Raw genomic sequence first — 21,188 nt, 5'->3', positions numbered from 1 at the left:
TTATGCCATTCTCTCCTAGCCTTCTAAGTTTCTTATGAGAAATCTGCCTATACTTTTATGGGGGGTTCCCTTGTATGTGATGTGTTGCTTTCTTCTTACTACATTCAAAATTTAGTTATAGTGTGTTTCAGTGTAGCCCTTTTTTAGTTCAATCTATTTGGGATCTTTTGTGCCTCATGAGTCTGGATGTCCGTTTGGGGAGTTTTCAGACATTATCACTTTAAATATACTTTCTGTTCCTTTCTCATACTCCTCTCCTAGGATTTCCATAATGTGTATATTGTTTTTGTAATGGTATCTCATAACTCCTGTAGGCTTTCTTCACTTTTCATTCTTTTTTCATTTTGATCCTCTGACTGGATAATTTCAAATGAACTATATTCTAGTTTACTGATTCTTTCTTTTGCTTGGTCAGCTCTGAAGTTGAAGCTCTCTTTTGAATTCTTTAGTTCAGTCATTCTATTCTTTAGCTCTAGTATTCATTTGTTTGATTGTGGTTTTTTTATGATTTCTATTTCTTTGTTGAACTTCTCATTTTGTTCATGCATTGTTTTCTTCATTTTGTTTACTAAACTTGATTAAGAGTATTATTCTGATTTCACAGTTCATAGATCTCCATTTTTTAGGGTCAGTCATTGAGTTATTGGAGCTTTATTAGTTTTCTGTGAGGTGTCATGTTTACCTGATTCCTTGTATTGGTATCTGCACACTTGAGTAAAGGGTCTCTGATTTCAGACTTTACAGGTTTGCTTCAGCAGAGATTGTCCTTCACCGTTCACCTCAACTTGGGATTCTGGATGGGTCAGCTGGTAGCATCCTTGGGCAGGTGGGGTTTTCTCTCAGGGTCTCTATTTGGGTGAGACCACTGCCTCTGCCTTAGATGTGAGGTCGGGACGGGGGGTGCCATTGGCTGGGAACAGTTGGTTAGGACTAATGATTTGGTTTCCTGCCCAAGTGCAACTGTAGAATAGGCCTGAGTTACCTGGATTCTCTGGTCATACTTCCTAGTTGGATAGGACTGTGTGCTATACTCAGCAGTTGGGTAGGCCTGTGAATTTGCTTTCCTGCCCAGGCAGGGCCATAGGACAAGCTCCATGGCCAATACAGTTGTGCCTTAATGTGATATCATCCTAATCTTCTTTCCTAACAGAACGTGTTTTTATAGTTTTAAATTTTCAAAAACAAAATGTTTGAGCAATTTAAAACTTAATATTTAACAAAAGTCCCATGAAAAATATGAAAGATCTTTTTTCTCTAGGCTATAAATATTAAAGGAATAATTAATAGATATTTCTATCTTTCTACCTATCTATATATCTATGCTAGAATCCTGGCATACATATCTGCTTGTTGAATTGTTTAATTAAAGTTTTTTTTTCCTTTTTATACAGCTTTCCCTCAAAAATAAAAATCTTCTTTAAAAATTTAATATGAATGCAAAGGTATTCATGAGTAATAATTTTAGTAAACATGTATACTCCATTATTTTTTAAGTGTATTTTACTATGAAAATATTTAATTGTAATAGCCTAAGGTATGGTATAAATTTAGTGAAACACAGAGACTAACATAACTCTTTCACTTATAGATTTTTAAAATCATAGCATGATTATTATAAATTCAGTTATGTTTGCAAATTTATTTTAAAATGCATGGCTACTGCATTGTTTCAGAAGTGGAATATTTTAAAAGGGAAATGAATAAAAATGCATCCTTTCAGTTACCAACTGTAGACATGTGATTATTAGCCAACTCTCAGAAATGACTTTTTGTTATAGGGAATCCAGTGCCAGAAATTACATGGCAGAAAGATGGGCAGCTCCTCAAAGAAGATGACACCCATCATCTTATGTCTGGTGGCCGTTTTCTTCAGATTACCAATGCCCAAGTGTCACACACTGGAAGATATACATGTTTGGCTTCTAATACAGCTGGTGACAAGAGCAGAAGTTTCAGTCTTAATGTGTTGGGTAGGTATAAGCATTGCTGCAAATCTTGAAGAATCAGCCATGGCAATAGGCCAAATTCTCTTCTTTTTCTGTTTACTTAATATTTCTACCATAGAATTTCATTATTTCAGAAGGACCAGTGCTTGTGTACATTTGCTGGTTTTCTTTTATTAATTCATACATTCATTCATTGCATTTGGCATACCCACTATATTCCAGGTACTGTGTTTTGTGTGAAGTACAACTATGAACAAGATAGATATTAAATAAGCAGTAGTAAAGGAGAAATAAATACTGGTCAAAAAGAAGCAGGTCAACAGTGAAAGAGGATCACCGTGAGATGTTTTATCATTTCTTTGTGGGACTCTGCCATTATTGGTAATTGCCCATACTGAAATCTCTGTTGGTAACTATGATGAAGGAGAGGAGATGCAGACAAGCACACCAAAACTGTATGCTTGCTCACGAGCGATAGTGAATTAACACAGTCCCTTGGGAGGTTGAAGGGTTCAAACAAAACAAAACCTCATTAAAATGATTTTATTTTAGAAGTGTGCTTTCCTCTGTCTTAAAACACATTTCCCCTCCTTCCCGTTGCCAACTTATGTAGCAGTATTGTGAGCAGAACATCTGCTCCTGCTGGGGTGAGCAACTACCGTAGATTTTCTTTTTCTTAACATAATATGCTGCTCATCTGTCTTTATGTGTGTTTATCTGTGTCATTTGCTAACTCACTAATCCCTAAAAAATCTTAAAGGAAGAAAGTTGACAGGTATTGCTGTGCAGTAAATTACCTGGACATTGCAAATTTAGATATTTTGCCATTTAATTAATAGTTATTTTTCCCAGATAAATCCCCTCCCCTTGAAATTAATATATAATATGTAAATTCTATATTGTCAGTGATAAGCTGTGAAGATTCCTAGATTAAAATGTAGACTGCAACTACAAGTGTAGGTTTTAAATCTCACATGGTTTCCTTCTGATTTAATACAGATTAGCTTGTACATTTGAATATCAAGCCCTTTGAGAGCAATAAAAACTACACCATGAAAAAATATGGAGTAGGAATGATGAAATAACTACACATTCAGTTTCTGCAGCATTAAAGTTATACTTATGTCTTGGAAATGATATTAAAATAGATTCCTAATTTCTGCTCACGTTAGAAATTTAAAATGCACCACCTAAATGTATTGTATTTGATTACTAATATCAAAACACATTTCATTCTACTTAAATAAACTGACCTATAATTGAGGATGCGAATTTTTGCAATTTTTTATTTGTTTGTATGTTTTGATAGTTATTGGCTAGACTGGGGGAATATGTAGTCCCATACATAGAAACTCCCGCACAGGACACAGTCCTCAGGCAGCTTACAGTCTAACTGAGTAGAAGAGATATATAGGCCAGAAATGTTAAGTCAGAATACTGGATAATGTATTAATAAGTGTCAAATAAATAGTATATATAAGTAATAATTACATAAAACTATAAACTCCCTAGGACATAACCCTTTTTATCTTGAAAAGGATATAGCCCCAGCACCTAACATAGCAGTGAATAACAGATGGGTGGATAAGTAAGAATGAGAGTTCATGAGCCAGTTGTCTCCTAACACACCCATCTTCCCTGCATGCCCATCAGCGAATGAAAGGCAAATGCCCTGCCCTGGATTTCTTCTCCTCTCCTGTAGCCCATTGCTTCTCTTAGAGCTCCATGTTCCTCATGCCTCCTTCCTCCTACCACTGACTCACCTCCCAGTACTGGCTCATGTCCACATCCTATCCCTGTCCTCTGGAAACCTGATTTAAAACTCTTTCTGGTTCCTTTCAGTAACTGAAATCTGACTTCCCAAGAGACATTAGCTCCCTGGGGACTCTCTACAGTGGAGATCACTTATTCTTTACCCCAGGCATCTCAAGTCATGCTCTCTGACTATAGTCCTTTCTCTGCCTCCTACCCGCTTCCTAGTTACTTATATCTTATCATTTTCCCTCATTCATTGAAGATGAGGGATCTGAATTCAAGTCTTCTTTTCACAAACTTCATATAAAGTTGAGGCTGTTCAGGTGTGTGCACTGGCAATTTCCAGTCTCCCAGCCATAATTCAGTGTCTTTACCCTTTCTTTTCCCAGAGGGTGTTATCCTTTTTGTTCACAGTTACTGCTTCTGCTTATGCCCTTGATCCTATATCTTCCCCCCTTCTTTGGTCTGCCAGTCATGCCCACCATCTGCCTTACCTTCAGCTTTACCTTCTACTGTCTCCATCACTTCATATAGTCACTACTCCCTGTCTATACTTGTCCCACTACATATGGGCTTCTGCCCACACCATTCTTGACACTGCTGTGGTGAAGACTACCCTGTTGTTAGATCCAGCTAACATTGTTCAGTCCTTATCTTAATGTTTGGATATTATGTATCACTTTCTCCTGGACACTGCTCTTCCCCAGTTATCCTTGCACCCCTTTGGTTGCTCCCTTTCTCCCTCCTTTATGGACTCATACTTAATCTGTCTCTTAAACATTAGGTCCCCTCATGTTTTGTCCTTACTTCAGCGTTCATTTTACTCTAGATATTCTCATCAAGTAACAAAAACTTAATTCCCAGAGGCTTAATGATCATCTCTTATCAACTGGAGACTTTTTAAAATCCATACCTGCAACCCTGATCCTTCTCCCAAGGTTCAGATTTCTATATACAGTTGCTTGTTGGACATTTCTACCTGGAATTCTCACAGGCACTTAAAATTCAAGATATTCAGACTGAACAAATCATCTTCCCCTCCTAAGTGAGCAAATCTTTCCATATTTTCTATTTATTTTGCTTCGTTGAAGTTTACCTAGGTTCGTTCCCAAGCAATAAAATTGGAAGTTATATTTGACGTTGGTTTCTTTACCCCTTAAATTCTATCATCAGATCCTGCCAATTGATGTCCTAAATTTTTCTTTAGTTGCTCCCCCCTCTTTATGCCTTTCTTCACTGCTCTAGTTCAGTCCCTCACTATCTTTTATGGAACAAATGTACTTGTCTGTCTTTCCCCTGCTTCCAGCATTGACCCCCTTGAATCCATCCTCTATATATTTCCTGCTTGCCCCTCATTGTTTATACTACTCTGCTCCCAATATGCTCCCTCCTCCTAGTAGTCTCCCTTCTTTCACCTTCTGACCACCACCAGTCCTTTGAGGCTCAGTTTGAAATCTGCTCCATTAGGAGATCTCCCCTGATGAGAGTCCACACACCACCCCACACCTCAGATTGGATTGGATGCCATGCCCCCATATATCCTGCACCAAAATTCCCAGTATTGCCCATACTACATTGTGTTATGATTCCTTTATATGTGTCATCTCCTCCATTACTCTGTGAGCTTTTTGAGGTTCTCACTGCTTTTGTGTAGAATGAGGACACTAATCAATTGTTTCTGTAATTGTTAGGGAATGGAATTACACAAATAAGTACTATGGAAACTTAGAAATGTACAAATAAAGAAATTTCTGAATATATTTCTTTGATCAAGTTTTAAATCTTTTTCAGTATCTCCTACAATTGCTGGTGTTGATAGCGATGGCATCCCTGAAGATGTCACTGTTATCCTTAACAGCCCCACATCTTTGGTCTGTGAAGCTTATTCATATCCCCCAGCCACCATCACCTGGTTTAAGAATGGAACTCCTTTAGACTCCAACCGAAATATCCGTATTCTTCCAGGTAATTAGCTCACTTCAGATGCCCAAGTTGCATTTGTGCCATTTACTTTTACAGAAGAACAGAATCATTGACTATTTTTATAAAAATACTTAATGTTGTTGCTGGTATTGTACTATTGCTATCTTATTTTTTAGTATTTTGTATGTATGTTGTAATCTAAGTTATCTAAAATTACTTTTTCAAAGACCAGTAAAGTAAATAAAAGGCAAGTAAATAAATACTACAGTGTAATTAATTGCTCAAATATAACGTAGAATGCCAAAAAGAGTAGAAATTCACTTTTTGTTGAATTGACCCTTGAAGGTTAGTATTTAGATTGACAGAGTTTATTTATTCCTCTTTAATACCTGACAATATGTATGAAAACAGAAAGAATTTAAAAGTATGATCACTGGCTGTAAGAAATGTATAGAGATAATACATGTGAAAGTTAATTAACAACAGGAATCCATGAATAATCATGGGTTCTGAATAGTCATAGGTTATGATAAATGGGATAGTGACAAGTTTTATAAGAATTCAAAAGAAGGAATGGCCACCGTGGGCTGAAGCAGTCAGGAAATGCTTTGTCATAGACAGAACTTGAACCAAACCTTAAAGAAAGTTATAGAATTTTGTTAGTTGGAAATGAGTTAGGAGAGATTTCAGATCCTTCAGGATGTCTAGTGTGGGAAAGTACGAAGGAGAATGGCGTATCTATGTGCAAGTAATAATAAACAGACTCCTCACCTCCTTCTTGAGTGGAGACATTGTGTGTACATGTGGGTATGGCAGGGAAGGGGGCAGGTAGGAGATAAGGTCAGGAAGGAATATTGGAGTCATGTTTTATATACCTGGATTTGAGAGTTTTGACTTTATACTTTAGTCAGTTGAGAACCACTGAAGATTTTTAGGAAGAAAGATACCATAATAAAAATGGTGTTTTAGCAAGATCAATCTCTACTGATACGCCAGGTAGATGAGAGGAAGAAGATGACAAAGGCAGAAGACCTATTTGTGAAGAGAGTAAAATAAGAACCTTAATTACAGTACGTGCAGAGAGGTAGGGGAGGGTCAGAGTGAGCACGAGAGTCATTACCACGGAGGACCATCGTGGACTTAGTGAATGTCTCCATCCAGCAAGTAGTGCCCATCTGTATTGTAGTTTGCCTGTGTCAAACGTCTCTTACAGAATTGTCATAGAGAAGAATAGTAAGTAATAGTAAGAACTAAAACCTGGTGGTTTGTGCAAACCCTGCTGCCACTGTGACTTCAGAGATTCTTTGGTGTTCCACTGCTTTTCAGGAGGTAGGACTCTGCAGATCCTAAATGCACAGGAGGACAGTGCTGGGAGATACTCTTGTGTAGCCACTAATGAGGCCGGAGAGATGATAAAGTACTATGAAGTGAAGGTCTACAGTAAGTCCCGAAAGAACACTATGTTCCTAGTTTTCTCCAGGTTTTCTAACTTTTTTAATTCTATTTTTCATTATGGGTTCATACTTATTTATATTCATCATTAAAGTTTATCGTTTATCGTTTATCCGTTTATCATTGCTTCATTAAGATGGAAATTGAATTAAGCAATGTGCCCATGACTTCAGTTGCTTACAGATGTGAAAGCCCACTGAAAACTGCTCTCTTCAGCTTTTTGGAGAACTTGTCAGTGGCGCTTCCTTAAGTTTCTCTCTTTTTGTCTCATGAATTACCCTCTTCTGAATTCTGCTGCATATAAGTACCTCCATGCACAAAACTCTTCCTTAAATATATATGCTGTATTCAACAGCCTACGATGAGTTTGTCATTGACTTTGGGCTAATCCACTGTACATTGACCTATTAAAAAAAAATTATGCTACCACTGATAGGCAATAAATTTTCAGAATTTTATTTTTAAAAAGGAAGAGCATCTTTTTTATTATCTTTTGTTCTTTGAATCATTCCCCTTAGTGACTAATAAAATGCATTCTATGGGTCATACTCAGACTGTGTCTGGGGACCCGGAACAACCTAAACTAACTGTTCTGTGAAGGACGTTGGCAGTATTACAAATGGCAGTATTACAATGATGAGGAGAGAAAGGTAGTTTTCTTCACATTCTGTATATGAACACTGCCATTTCATAAGATGCTAACTTGGGTCCTTGATGAAAGGAGAGCATAGAAGATGCCTAAGTTATTTCCTTGTTTTCTTATTAAGTGATCCTCACTGTGTTCCATGTCATTCCATTTAAAAGAACTAATGTTTAATACTTTAATGTTCGTGTTTATGCAGTTCCACCCATAATCAGTAAAAGAGACCTCCTGGGGCCAGGTGTTTCCCCCAAAGAAGTGAAGATCAAAGTAAACAACACCCTGACCTTGGAATGTGAAGCCTATGCAATTCCTTCTGCCTCTCTCAGCTGGTACAAGGATGGACAGGCCAGTCAAGTTTTTTCATTTGCTGATGTTTTTTTATAGACTAAAATGGCCAGTTAAATTAAAAAACAAAACACCCAGACACAGATAACTCAGAGAATCAATGTGACCTTAAAATTAGCACAATCCCATGCTCCTAGAATATAAAACTGCAAAAAAATTGAACCGTGTTCAACAATTTTAGTATTATTTCATCACTCTAAAGTTTGAAGGACTGTTTTAATACACGTCAGCAATTGTCTTGGAAAATCCAGCCACCTTCCCACTGGGGAATGGTTTTTGTGCTCTGTGGTTTTTCAGAGTAAGTAAACTTTGTGGAGAAGAAACACAAAGACAGTAGCCAGATTAGAATGATAGGTATAACACAGGTGCTAAGTTTATTCAGAACTTTCTCTAAACACCTTTAACTCTTTTACAAAGGGTAACATTTTTAATGTTCCAAGATGGAAAAAATAAGCTAAATGTGATAATTAAGTGCTCAATACAATTAATTGGGGGCAATGAAGAACTTTCAATAAAAGACACATCCTTCAGTTACATAATCTGGCTTTCAGACCACACGCCCTTATTTCTCATTCAACTTATTTTCTAACATGCATGTTTTAAAAACATATGTGCTGGTGTTTTAAGACCAAAATAGATTTTTTTAGCTGCTGTTAACACTCTGCTTAATACAGATGTCACATAGCTAAGCTGATGTTTATCCTGTTTTACACATAATCAACCAAATGGTCAGTCAAATTCCAGTTGTAGACGTTCAGGTCAGAGTCATGATTTAAGATGCAGAAAGATATAACTTTATTATTTCAGATCACAGATGGATTTTGCAATCCTGGCAGCCAGGAAAAAAAATATCTCATAAAATAAGCAAATTTCATCTGGAAGCCATTGCAAAAGGAAAAATATGGAACTCCCACCATGTTCTGTTTACAGTTTCTTTTCTGACTACAAGCATACTTCATGGTACAATATCAACTCTGTATGAGTTTGCATGGAAACAATTCCTTTCACCTTTCAAATTTTAATATTTTATTTTTAATTTTACCTAAAACCTTTTCATTCCTTGCATTTTATACCCGTGCACACATATACACAAGCACATACATAAAAGTTGGGTAAAGTCTAGATTTGTACTAGGAATTAGGGCTGTTTTTTTAAAATTTCATAATGAGTAGTTAAATTAGTTTCACATCCAGACTGAAATTGATCCAATTATGATGCTTTAGTTAAATTGCTGAATTTTTCAAGATTTGGGATTGGTCCCCTAAAATGTGTACAAAAAATACTGGGTTTTGTTTATTTTCCATATCCTTTCTTCTGCTAGCTCATTTCTCAGATAAGCAACACTACTGGAGTGAAACAGTGTTTTTGAGAAAAGCTACCAAAAATATTGGCAACATTAACCACAATAAGTTTTGATAGAATCTATGTGTTTTGCTTATTCATGCTCTGAAGTTTTTCTTTGACATGGAAAGTTTAAATTATACTATCTTTATATGTGATATAATGTTAATAATGATACATTGCGGCTCAAATTATTTATTGAGCACATAGTATTTGCCAAACACTATTTTAGGTGCAGGTGATACAGCTATGAAGGAAACAGACAAAAATCTCAGCTCATACGGAGTTTTGGGGGCAGGGGAAAACTGAACAAACAAGTAAAGCATACAGTGTGCCAGATAAGGTAAATGTTATGAAGAAAATTCTGTCAGGAAGAACAGAGAGTGTGAAGGGTGTGACCTCTTACAATAGGGAATGCCTCACTGATAAGGTGATAGTTGAGCAGAAACTCACAGAAACTGAAGGAAGCAGACATAAGATATCTGAGAGGAAAATATTCTAGAGAGACTAGCAAGGGGCAAAGGCCCTGAGGCATTTGGCTGGAGTGCAGTGATCAGTGGGAACACAGAGAAAGGTGAGAGCTAGGGTTAAATCATACTGCTTGTAGATCAGTTGGCCTTATTCTGATGGAAAGCTTCTGGAAAATTTTGAACACAGGAGTGATGTGATCTGACTTAAGGCTTTAAAAAGATTATATTGGCTTCTTTACTAGTTGAAGAAGAAATGAATTTATTGCCATGGTCCAGGAGATAGATGGTGATTGCTTGGATGAAGGTGGTAGCAGGATGTGAGGGAAAGAGATGAGTCAAAGATGAGTCCAAGGTTTTGCGTGAGATCACTAGAAGAGTGAGTTTAGGTAGAAAGAGAAGAGGTCCAAGGATCAAGCCCTGGGGTACTCCTACATTTAGAGGTTGTGGGGCAGAGAGTGATGTGTCCTAAAAGAAGGAAAAATACGTTTTCAAAATAAAGACCAGTTAAACCGTGTTAAATCCCACTGATCAGGTAAAATAAAGACTGAGAATTGATCAGTAAATTTAGCAACATGGATGTCACTTGTCACGTGACCTCGACAACATCATTTTGGTCAAGTAGAGATGGTGAAAGCTTTATTGGAGGATTCAAGAAAAGATGGAAGGAAATGGAGACAGCAAAGGTAGAAAACTTTTTAAAGTCATTGCCTATAAAGCAGAATAGAAGAATGTGGAGTTAGGCTGCAGTGTAATGAGATTTTTTTTTTTAATGCGGAAATTATACTGTTGTATACACATTGAAATCATCCAGTGGAAAGAAAGCAATTGATGATGACTCACATGAGAGAGGACACAGTTGCTGGAGGAATGTTCTTGAGTAGATCAGGGGATGTTCAGAATGGACAGAAACTGGTATTAACCAGTTTTTCCAGGGGAATAAAATAAAGGGAGAGGGGGCAAAAGAGTTGATTTTTTTATAGAAGTTTGTACAAGGAGTGATTGCCATAATAGACCTTCTCTGGGTCAGGAGGAGAGTGAGTGATAGGGAAAAGATTGCAAGTTCAGTGAATTTTGGGTCCTCCCATGGGATCAAAAAATAATGGGAGTTGGGATTCTAGAGGAAAAGAGTAAGTTAAGAGGTGATGGTCAGAAGGTGAGAACTTGAAACTGAGATTCTGAAGAGATGTGATTATTGGTAATTATAAGTTCTAGGTATGACTCTCCTATTGAGTGGCTGAGAGAGTGTTGGGGCAAAAAAAAATAGAAAGGAGGTCAAGGAGCTGAGAGCACAAAGCATTGGTGACTGTCTATGTGGGTATTGAAATCACCAAGAATTATGAGAAGAGTGTCATTGGAAAGAGTAACAGTGAGCCAGGAACTAAAATTTTCAAGGAATAAGAGGGAATTTAGTATATTCGGAAATGTTTAGAAGATGAGAAATGTCCTATTAAATGTCGGTAATGTTTTCAATAAAACATCGTAATATAAATATATCTAGGTTAAATTTTCTCATTTATGAAGTAATGATGTTTCTGAATGAGCAGTAGTGATTTTTAAATCAGGCTATGCTAATGCCTTCAATCTTTCATTATAAAACTCTAGCATTTGCTACAAAATAGTAAGAAAAGATACACTTTTTAACTACAACGTGGGATCAGCTGAAGTTATTTTTCTCCAACATGGATAAATGGATATGGCACCTAAGAACATTTTTCATCATAAATAATTTATAAATGCACCACTCAGAAGCACCGGGCATAGATGTAAACTATAGGAATTACAATTTTCAATAAATAAAGACATGATTACTCGAAAACAGCTTATTCAAAGTAAATTGTTATTGTCTTGAGTATTTCACTTCAATTTTTATTTTTACTTATTAAAGAATCATAAAAACTCTCAACTGCATGGTGCCTTAGAGGATTTACTGGAGTACTTTTTTTTTTTTTTTTTTTTGCACATTATTATTTATTTCTTTACATAAAGAAAACTGTTCTCTGGCTCAATTTCACTTTATCACAAACTACAGAAATAGGGTAAGTTTATAGGACTCAGTTATACATTTAACTCCTAGAGGATTATACTTTTTTTTTTTAAAGCTGGTTTAATCTCAGGAGATCAAGTATAAATAATATAGAGGACCCCCAACCTGCTTATTCTTCCTAATATTGGGGTCCTATTTGGTATTATACTCCACATGATATATGTGGCAAATATCTGTTACCATTGAAAGCAAAGATAGCAGCTAATTGATTTAGATACTTCATTCTGCTGCAAAATGAGCTTTGAATCCAGATTTTTTTTTAAATTGAAGTATAGTTGATTTACAATATCATGTTAATTTCAGGTGTACAGCACAGTGATTCAGTTTATCTATCATCTATCTATCTATCTATATCTAATTTTTTCAGATTCTTTTCCCTTATAGGTTGTTACAAAATATTGAGTATAGGTCCCAGTGCTATATAGTAGGTCCTTGTTGGTTATCTGTTTTATATAGTAGTGTGTATATGTTAATCCCAACCTTCTAATTTATCCTTCCCTCCTCTTTCCCTTTGGGTTCCAGTTTTTAAAATAATGAGTATTCCAGAATGAACATTGTATCTCCTATCAGACTGAAAATTTTAAAATTTAAAAATCCACACCATAAGCTGTTTGGTTTTTTTTTCTTATATACATATGTAGTTCTTTTCTCACTCTCTTTAGAGGCTTATTACTGGAGTACTTAATGATAACATTATTATAATTGAATCACAGCCCCTTAAAGCAGATGATCATGTTACTATTGCTGCCAGTGGACACACACTTCAAATCAGGGAGGCTCAAATATCAGACACTGGACGATACACGTGTATAGCGTCTAATATCGCAGGTGAAGATGAGCTGGATTTTGATGTGAATATACAAGGTAATACTAATATATTTATTGTATGTAATTTAATTTATATGATCCGGCAAAGCAGTGAAAAAGAGATTTGACTTGGTTTATTTTAGTGTTTTTTTTCTGTTGACAATAATATAAATTCATTATTGAAAACTTGGACTCAAGAAATTAACAAAGAAGAAAATAATCCCATCATTCAGGATTACCTCAGTTATTTTTATGTGTTTCCTTCTGATATATTTTTGTAAATGTATACTTCATTTATAAATTGGGACCACACAATACATACTTCTCTGTTACGTTAGCTTTCCCCTAACATTATACCATGAAGTTTATCAGAAAGCTAATGTAACATTATATCAGAATTTAAAGTAGTCACACTTGGAACTGAATGATGATTTAGGCTCCTTCAAGCTTTGTGACTTGGGCAAGTTACCTAAATATTTTAAAACCCATTTTCTCACTTTTAGAATTAATGCCTTGTAGAATTGTGGTGAGTACTAAATTAGATAAAGTATATAAAACTCTTAGCAAAATGCTTAAGAAATGATATTTGCTATTATTGTTGATATTATTACTTTCAACATGATTTTTAATAACTATACCTGTTTTATCAGTTGAGTATCCAAATCTTTATTTAACCAGACTCCTATTGTTGAATGTGTGGGTGTGTCCAAGCTTTTACTACTCATATATAATGCTTCATTGAACATCTTTATACCTAAAACTCTTACACATTTTTTATTTTTCATAAGTTGTTAATGATGGAATTTTAGGTCAAATGTTATACACTTTTGCAGTGCTTTTGATGTACAGGCAAATTGCCTTCTAGAAAGTTCATACTTGTCACCCAGAAAACTTTGAGTATGTCCCATTATATTTTTTAATAGACTTATTAATCTTGGCTGCATAACTTCTTTAGTTTTCTGAATAAGACAGATCATTGGGAAATGCTCTATTGAGCCAGTATTTTTTAATGATTTCTCAAAATTAGTTTTCCCTGCTATGATCATATTCTTTAGCCATGTTTATCATAGTAGGTCCTTCCTGAGAGCAGGACATTTTATCTTCTAAATGCTAGAGCCTTTGAACAAAAATGGAGAGCAAAGCATGAGCACAACATTCTGAGCTCCATACTTCTTGCTTTTCCACTGGAGAACCAGCTCTGACTTCTGTCTATTACTTTTTTTAGCTAAGGGCTAAGTTGGTAGGTGTGTAAGTACTTGACAATATTTTCACATTGTCTAATTTATTACATGTACAGATCACTCTTGTGAAAATACAGCCAAGATCTTTCTTTAACGGATTGACACTGTCATTTACGCGAGTCCAAAATTTCATGTCTTTTCTCCATAGTTCCTCCAAGTTTTCACAAGCTCTGGGAAATAGGAAACATGCTGGATACTGGCAGGAGTGGTGAAGCCAAGGATGTGATCATCAACAACCCCATCTCTCTTTACTGTGAGACAAACGCTGCTCCTCCTCCTACACTGACATGGTATAAAGATGGTCACCCTCTGACCTCAAGTGATAGAGTATTGATTTTACCAGGTAAAGATTGCTAGGAACAGGGTGAAAATCTGAATCTCTGTCAAATGTGTTTCTTCTCATTTATTAGACCAGTCAAATTGATTGACTTTTTGGCCTTGTGATTTAACTGACACAGGATACTGAATGCCACTGGTATCTATGTAGCTTCAGCTAGGAGAGTCTAGGCTGAGAATTTGACATAGGCTAGAATACCTAGTTAATTTTCATATCTACTATGGGATCATTCTATCAACTTAAGAAAGTCCTTTGGCTCCCTTCTGCCTCCATTTTTCTAAATAGTGTGAGGAAATAATCAGTTTTGTTTCTGTACATTATTAATGATAAATTCTAGAATATATTTGCAATAGTTATTACTCAGTTTATTAAATGCATTTCTCATAAATCAATAGTAAAGATTTTAGTTTCAAATATTTTAGTTATTACATGTTTATCGATGGAAAAGGAGATCTTTAAATTGTGGAAAAATAATATTTTCAAGCCTTCTATTTACTTTTAGCAAACATTCAAATAGGCTTGTCAAAATTTATCAGATTGTACACTTAAAGCCCAGTGCCTTCCAATGTATGTAAATTTCATCTCAATTAAATAAAAAAATATCTTGGCAAAAAAAGAAAAGAGACTAGATAGAAATGCCAACTACATGTGATCCTAAATTGGATCTGGGCTTAAGGAAAAATAGCTATTAAAGACAATATTGTAATAATAGTGAAATTTGAATATGGACTATGGTTCAATAGTACTTTTTTCACGGATTTTACATTTTCTGATTTTGATCATTATACCTTCTTTTAATGAAATACATATTTATGAATATTTAGGGGTGAAAGGACATCATGTCTCCAATATACTCTCAATCTTTTTCTGAATCATTTGAGAGTATTACTCATTTATTTATATAAATAAAGTTAATATGTACATTTTTATGACAGAGATCAAACAATTGGATTGAAATACAAATTATTGATAAACACAGGTAAAATTTTTAGTATAATTATTGAGACTTTTCTCTAAGTTTGATATTACATCAACATGAAAAGTTAAAAAATACAGTTATTCTTTCAAGATTGTATGTATAAAGGTATACTTTATACCTTTTATATCCTTGGCTATTATTTTCTCAAAACAGTACTTGCCTCCAACAGTGTAAACTTCTTTTACATGTGTTCAAAACTGTAAAAGCAAGAAGTCACCACATAGCAACATTCCACATGGAATGTGAGAGGGACATGGAGCAACATTCCTCCCTTGCTCCAAACAAGCTATTTAGTTCTCGGGAGGTCTCATTCATATGCTGGGTCACTTTTCAATAATGCAGTGTTTGTCCTAAATGTGGTATGTGGGATTAACACTGAAACACTGGATGAAGTAAGAGCCTTAAAAGGAAATGTAAAGAAGTCATTAGACCTGAAAAATTATATCTCTGTTTATGATCACTTTCACTCTAAGATTTAGAGAAGTAAAAATATGTATTGGGATATATTTTCAGGAGGGCGAGTGTTACAGATTCCCCGGGCTAAAGTGGAAGATGCTGGGAGATATATGTGTGTGGCTGTGAATGAGGCTGGAGAAGATTCCCTTCAGTATGATGTCCGTGTACTCTGTGAGTTTTTCATTTGTTTATTATGCATTCTTTCACGCAAAAGTTTTTTGAGGAACTAATGTTTGCATGATGTTGCACTAGCATTTTAGAGACATAATCAGAAACTGATAGCTTTCCCAGGGAGCTGTCTTATACAAATTGAAAGCACATTAGTTAGGACTCCTGAAGTATCAAATAACAAACGAGCTTAAAAAAAAAAAAAAAGAGAGAGAATCACTGATTCATGAACCTGAAAAGTCCCAGAGTACAGCTGGCTATAGTCATATCTGACTTCTATGGCTCAAAAGAGGTCCACCAAACATTACCTTTCTCTTTCTCTTGGCTTTGTTTTTCTCTGTTAGCATCACTCTCAGGTGGGGAATCCCTTTGGATAGCAAGTGGGCCCCCGGAAACTCTATAATCTTACATCTTCTTAGTTTCACATCCAAAGTGAAAGCTCTTCTTATCCAGTATTTACAACTGAAGTCCCAGAATTGGATTTCCATGGCTTTAACTGGCCAAGCATGACTCACATATCCATTTCTGAACCAATTACAGAGGCCAAGAGGCCTAATTGATAAGGCGTAATAAATATGTCCACCCTTGGATCACAGTCATATTATGAATGCAGGGACTGAGAGTAGAAGAAGTATTGCACCTTTAAGGGCAAAGAAAGGTGATGCTACTAGAAGCAGGAACAAATAGGTGCTTCCATGAGAAGGAGTTGAGCTAGAGAAGTAGCAGTAGGAATGTATAGGAAGCAGTTGGTATGAAAGGTTTTACAGAGGAAGTGATTAAGTGATATGAAGCATTAGGCATTTATCTGAGAGTATCAGATGACACTGAGATTTTTATCCTGGGTGATTAAGAAAATTATAGCAAGGGCAATAGAAATAGAAGATTTGGGAAAACAACATAACTTGGGAAGAAGGAAGTCAATTTTGTTTTGGACGTATTGAATTTGGCATGATACCAAGATACTTAGGAAGATGTTGAATGAGACATTGAAAATAAGGAACTACAACACAGGAGAGAGAATTGAACTAAGAATAAAGAGTTGAGAGTTATCCACAAACAGGTGATATTCAAAGGCATGAGATTTCCAACAGAAAGGGTTGTAGATAGCTTAGGAGAAGATAAAAAAAAATAAAAGATCATTGTGGGATCATTTACAAGTAGGAGACAGGAAAAAGAAAATAGAGGAGAAACAATCTGAGGAGTTAATGAAAAGTAGTAAACTACCATATCACCTATTCAAGGCATAGAAAAGGTTATCAAGAAGTGGGTTTAGTATGGAATGCTAAAGTAAGTTTAAGAGAATAAAAACTGGGGGGAAAGGCCATTTTAAACTAAGAAATCATTAGTGAAATTCCGAAGATCAATTTATGTATAGTATGGTGCGATACAAAGCCACAGAACAAAAGGATAAATATCGAGCAAATAATCAGAAAGAAAAGGAAACAAATATAGAGTACTCTTAAGACATTTTGAAGAGGCAGGAAGAGGTGAAATAGAGTTTTAGGAAGAGAGCTTCTTTGAAAAAACATATTTAAGAGAGATTTGAACTTGCTTATAGACCAAGGAAAATGATCCAACAGAAAGAGACAAGTTAAAGTTTCAAGTATGTGTGTTGATGGGAGGAGGGGGCAAGGATTGATGGAGCAAGTTCTAGAACAGGGGAAAAATGCAATCAAGAAACCGAGAGGGGTCAACTAGCCTTTCATGGTAGTGAATTGCCATACCTTGGAATGGTAAGAAGGGATATGTGGGAATGTATATCAAATGTATTTGGTCCTTTCCTTAAGTATGAGAACAAGAAAGACAGTGGCAGGGCTGGTATTTGGGCCTGTGGAAAACAGAGAACCTTAGAGATTGCCACTATGGGGGGTGTGATAGTCAAACACTGAAGTTGGAGCTATTGGGCTTAGTCATAGCTTTCTGCACCCACCCTCATTAACCCGGGATCAGAGGTAGAAAAAACAGATGATGTGACCTAAGGGTGGGGAGAGGGGAGCCATGGAGGCAGTGCCACAAGGTAACAAAGGTACACTTTGTGGAAGCACTGGAGGGTAAGGGACATAGCATGTGCAGTGATACAGAGCATCGCTGAAATGACCCACTCTGAGACCTAGGCAGAAGAAGAGGAAAAATGAGCTTGCAGGAAGGCTGATAGATTGATTGTAAGGGGGAGGAGTGGAAGGGCTAGAGTTTTCAGCGCAAACAAAAAGCCAGCTTATGAAGGAAGCCTGAAAAGACGTGAAATAGAGAAAACCCAAGAATTCAAAATTCACTTATTTGACAAATATCTATTGATCGCTTACTGTGTGCCAGGTACTATGCCAGGCACTGAGGATACAGCAGTGAATACCGTAGACATCAGACCTTCTTCAAGGAGCTTATGAACTTGCAAAGGGCAGAAGTGTTTATGTTGAATGGTCCAAGGTATGACAGTCTGTGGCTGGCTGAAGTGGGGTAGAGGTGAAACTAGGGTGGGATGGGTCATCAACATAGATTTTAAAGTCTACAAGGTAGTGATAAGAAGACAATTAAAATCAGTGCTAACATCATCAAGAGCAGTGAAGGAATATCTTAGACCACCTGGCTTAATTTGACCTAAGTTTGGAAGGAGTTTAGTTTAGGACTGAGTGGAAGGATCTGATAAAGTAGCAAGATGTTATAGATATTATTATAGGGAAGTACTGGAATTTGGTTAAATTGAAATGGAATTTAGGGATTGATTGTCAAAGGGAGCTGTTCATGTCTTCAGTCTGTTATTTTTAATTAGGAGGAAGTTGGAAAGCATGTTGGAGGTGAGTTTAGAGAAGTACGAACAAAGCAAAAGAAAAGAGCCCACAAAGTCTGTCTAAATTAGGAATACTTCACAGTGTCTGATGCTTACCTCCTAAGTGCCACTAAGAACAATTCTGAGAGGTGTAATCCAGCTGGAGGGCAGGTCAGAGCAAAGAGCTTCGGTGGAGGCCTCTACAGGTCAGACCTTGGGCCTGTAGTGTATCTCCTGGTAGCTCCTAATGATTCAGCTCCAGAAACATTGAAATCTTTCAAGAAAACATTGAATCTTTATGTACCAACATTTCATTTGATCAGTTTTCATGGTGTGGAGGTACTGATAGCCTCATTTAATCTGAAATTCAAGTTTATTATTTACTAATCTGCAGTTCAACCTATATATTCTGTGTTATCTAAAGTACAGCAAAAAATCATATAATTTTGACTGTGAAAGTTTGCATTCAAAATAACACTGAAATTTTATTATGGGGCCTTGTAACTTTGATTATTTGCCTTATAGACTTTCAATTTAGTTTTGGAGAGACCCAAATACTACAAGAAGGCATCTGCATTAAACATATATTCTTTACTGATTGATAAAGATATGGCACATTTTAAGAGAGTAAAACAAAATACCTAAGCTTTCAAAACAAAACAAAGTGATTATTCGTTTTGAAAATGAATTTCTACATTTACAAAAGCAGCCAACACATGCATTCCTGGTTTAACATTTCCATTTTTTTAAAAATTCTACAGATAGTATGTGTTTTTTCATAACTGACCAGTCTAACATCAGGTGGGCATGAACCTGGATTGATTCTATATTATTGTTTTAAATGAGAATGAATATATGTAGAAAGATCTAGAGCATGGCTTCCCAAACTCTAGCATGCATAAGGATCACGTGGAGACCTTGTTAAAACACAAACTTCTTTGGCTCTCCTAGGGATGCCAACTAAAGAAGGCTCAGTCAGACCCCCAAATCTGCATTTCTAGCCAAGCTCCCAGGTGATGCTTATCGTGATACCACTGATACCGAGGCTGGGGAAACACAATTTGAGTAGCCCAGACAATTCCCTTGCAAATGAGACCAAACCTGTACATTTCAAATACACTTTAAAGATTTACGTGGCTTGTCTAGATGACCAAGTAGACTTAACTGTTAATTTGTGCAGATGCCACTTGCATGTGTGCTTGCAAACCCAGAGGGCCCGTGGAAGGGACTGAGAGAGAAACTAGACAAGATGTATTGGGGAAGAATTGGGATTAACCTAAATGCGAAGGAAACTATGGGAGGGGTTAGTCCAGGATAGGTAAAGAAAGGGAAGAGAATAAACCCAAATTCACACAGATTTATCACACCCCCCCCAATTTATTAGTGTAAAGTGTTACTTCAGAATCATGGATTCCTCTTCAACTTTTGTCCCTCTATTATCCCAAACTTTTTAAAATTGTCAGAAAACTAGAATAATTTAGAAAAGACCTTGTTTCCTGTCATTATCTCTCTGTTGCAATCACTTATTAGTGCCGCCAGTTATCCAGGGAGCAGACAGTGATCTGCCTGAAGAGGTCACCGTGCTGGTGAACAAGAGCATGCTGGTGGAGTGTTTATCCAGTGGCAGCCCCACCCCAAGAAATTCCTGGCAAAAAGATGGGCAGTTCTTGCTAGAAGATGAGCATCATAAATTTCTATCTAATGGAAGAATTCTGCAGGTAAAAGTAAAAAATCTAATTAAAAATAGCTATTTGACTTTGTATTTTATAATAATTGTCTTTTTGCTTTTAAAAATAATTTGTCTTGGTTTATAAATATTGGCAAAAATAACTAATCATAAAAAGGATATATAAAATAAAATTCTTCTTACTCATTCTTTTCTCACTATCAGAGGTAACCACCATTAACGGTTTTGTGTGAATTCTTCCAGAGGTTATCTGTACATTCATCACACCACACACACACACACACACACACACACACACACCTAAATTTACTACAATATGGCCTCTGTGATAAAAACCAAATTATTACAATTCTTTCCATTGCAGATTTCTGATGATTAAATTCTAGGTGGTTTAAGATTCCCTATAGATTAAAATTTGTCCTCTATTGGCAAAGAATTGATAATAAAGAATAATAATGGAAACCACATAAATATCCTGAGTTGTTGTTCACTAATGGGCATGTCTATATTTTTCTTTTCGAGGGTCTTAAAAGGAAGATAGGCACTTGTAAAACTAACACCAACTCTTTTGTTAGGATGCAACTTAAGAAATTATTTCCCAAACATATTAATGATGTTGTATAGGCCCAAGAATCTAAGCATCAGTGTATCCAACACAGGACCTATCCCATGGAGTTCTTTATTAAAAAAAAAAAAAGTATGAGTTTCACTGCTTGTAAATAACCTTTAATTCTCAAAGTATCTTCTGAACACCATGACTATTTCTTTTTGATGCTCATACAACCTCTAGCTAAATACTTAAATATTTCTGTTGGCTAGAGCCAAAAGAT

At 36.0% G+C, this 21,188-nt stretch overlaps 1 protein-coding gene across 1 annotated transcript in view; it reads left to right on the top strand.

The window, feature by feature from the left end:
- HMCN1 (hemicentin 1) overlaps positions 1–21,188 on the top strand; it is a 525,244-nt gene that overhangs the window by 348,227 nt on the left and 155,829 nt on the right. The window contains exons 49-56 of the mRNA XM_027083004.1: positions 1,779–1,970; positions 5,493–5,666; positions 6,951–7,064; positions 7,919–8,064; positions 12,633–12,783; positions 14,116–14,310; positions 15,797–15,910; positions 20,202–20,389. Coding sequence (XP_026938805.1) covers positions 1,779–1,970; positions 5,493–5,666; positions 6,951–7,064; positions 7,919–8,064; positions 12,633–12,783; positions 14,116–14,310; positions 15,797–15,910; positions 20,202–20,389 — 1,274 coding nt within the window. The remainder of the gene's footprint in view (positions 1–1,778; positions 1,971–5,492; positions 5,667–6,950; positions 7,065–7,918; positions 8,065–12,632; positions 12,784–14,115; positions 14,311–15,796; positions 15,911–20,201; positions 20,390–21,188) is intronic.

The sequence above is a fragment of the Aethalodelphis obliquidens genome, unplaced genomic scaffold (genome assembly GCF_003676395.1).
Source record: "Aethalodelphis obliquidens isolate GAN/ISIS:26980383/991018 unplaced genomic scaffold, ASM367639v1 scaffold48, whole genome shotgun sequence".
NCBI classification, from domain to species: Eukaryota; Metazoa; Chordata; class Mammalia; order Artiodactyla; family Delphinidae; genus Aethalodelphis; species Aethalodelphis obliquidens.
This window is presented reverse-complemented; position numbering and strand designations above follow the sequence as displayed.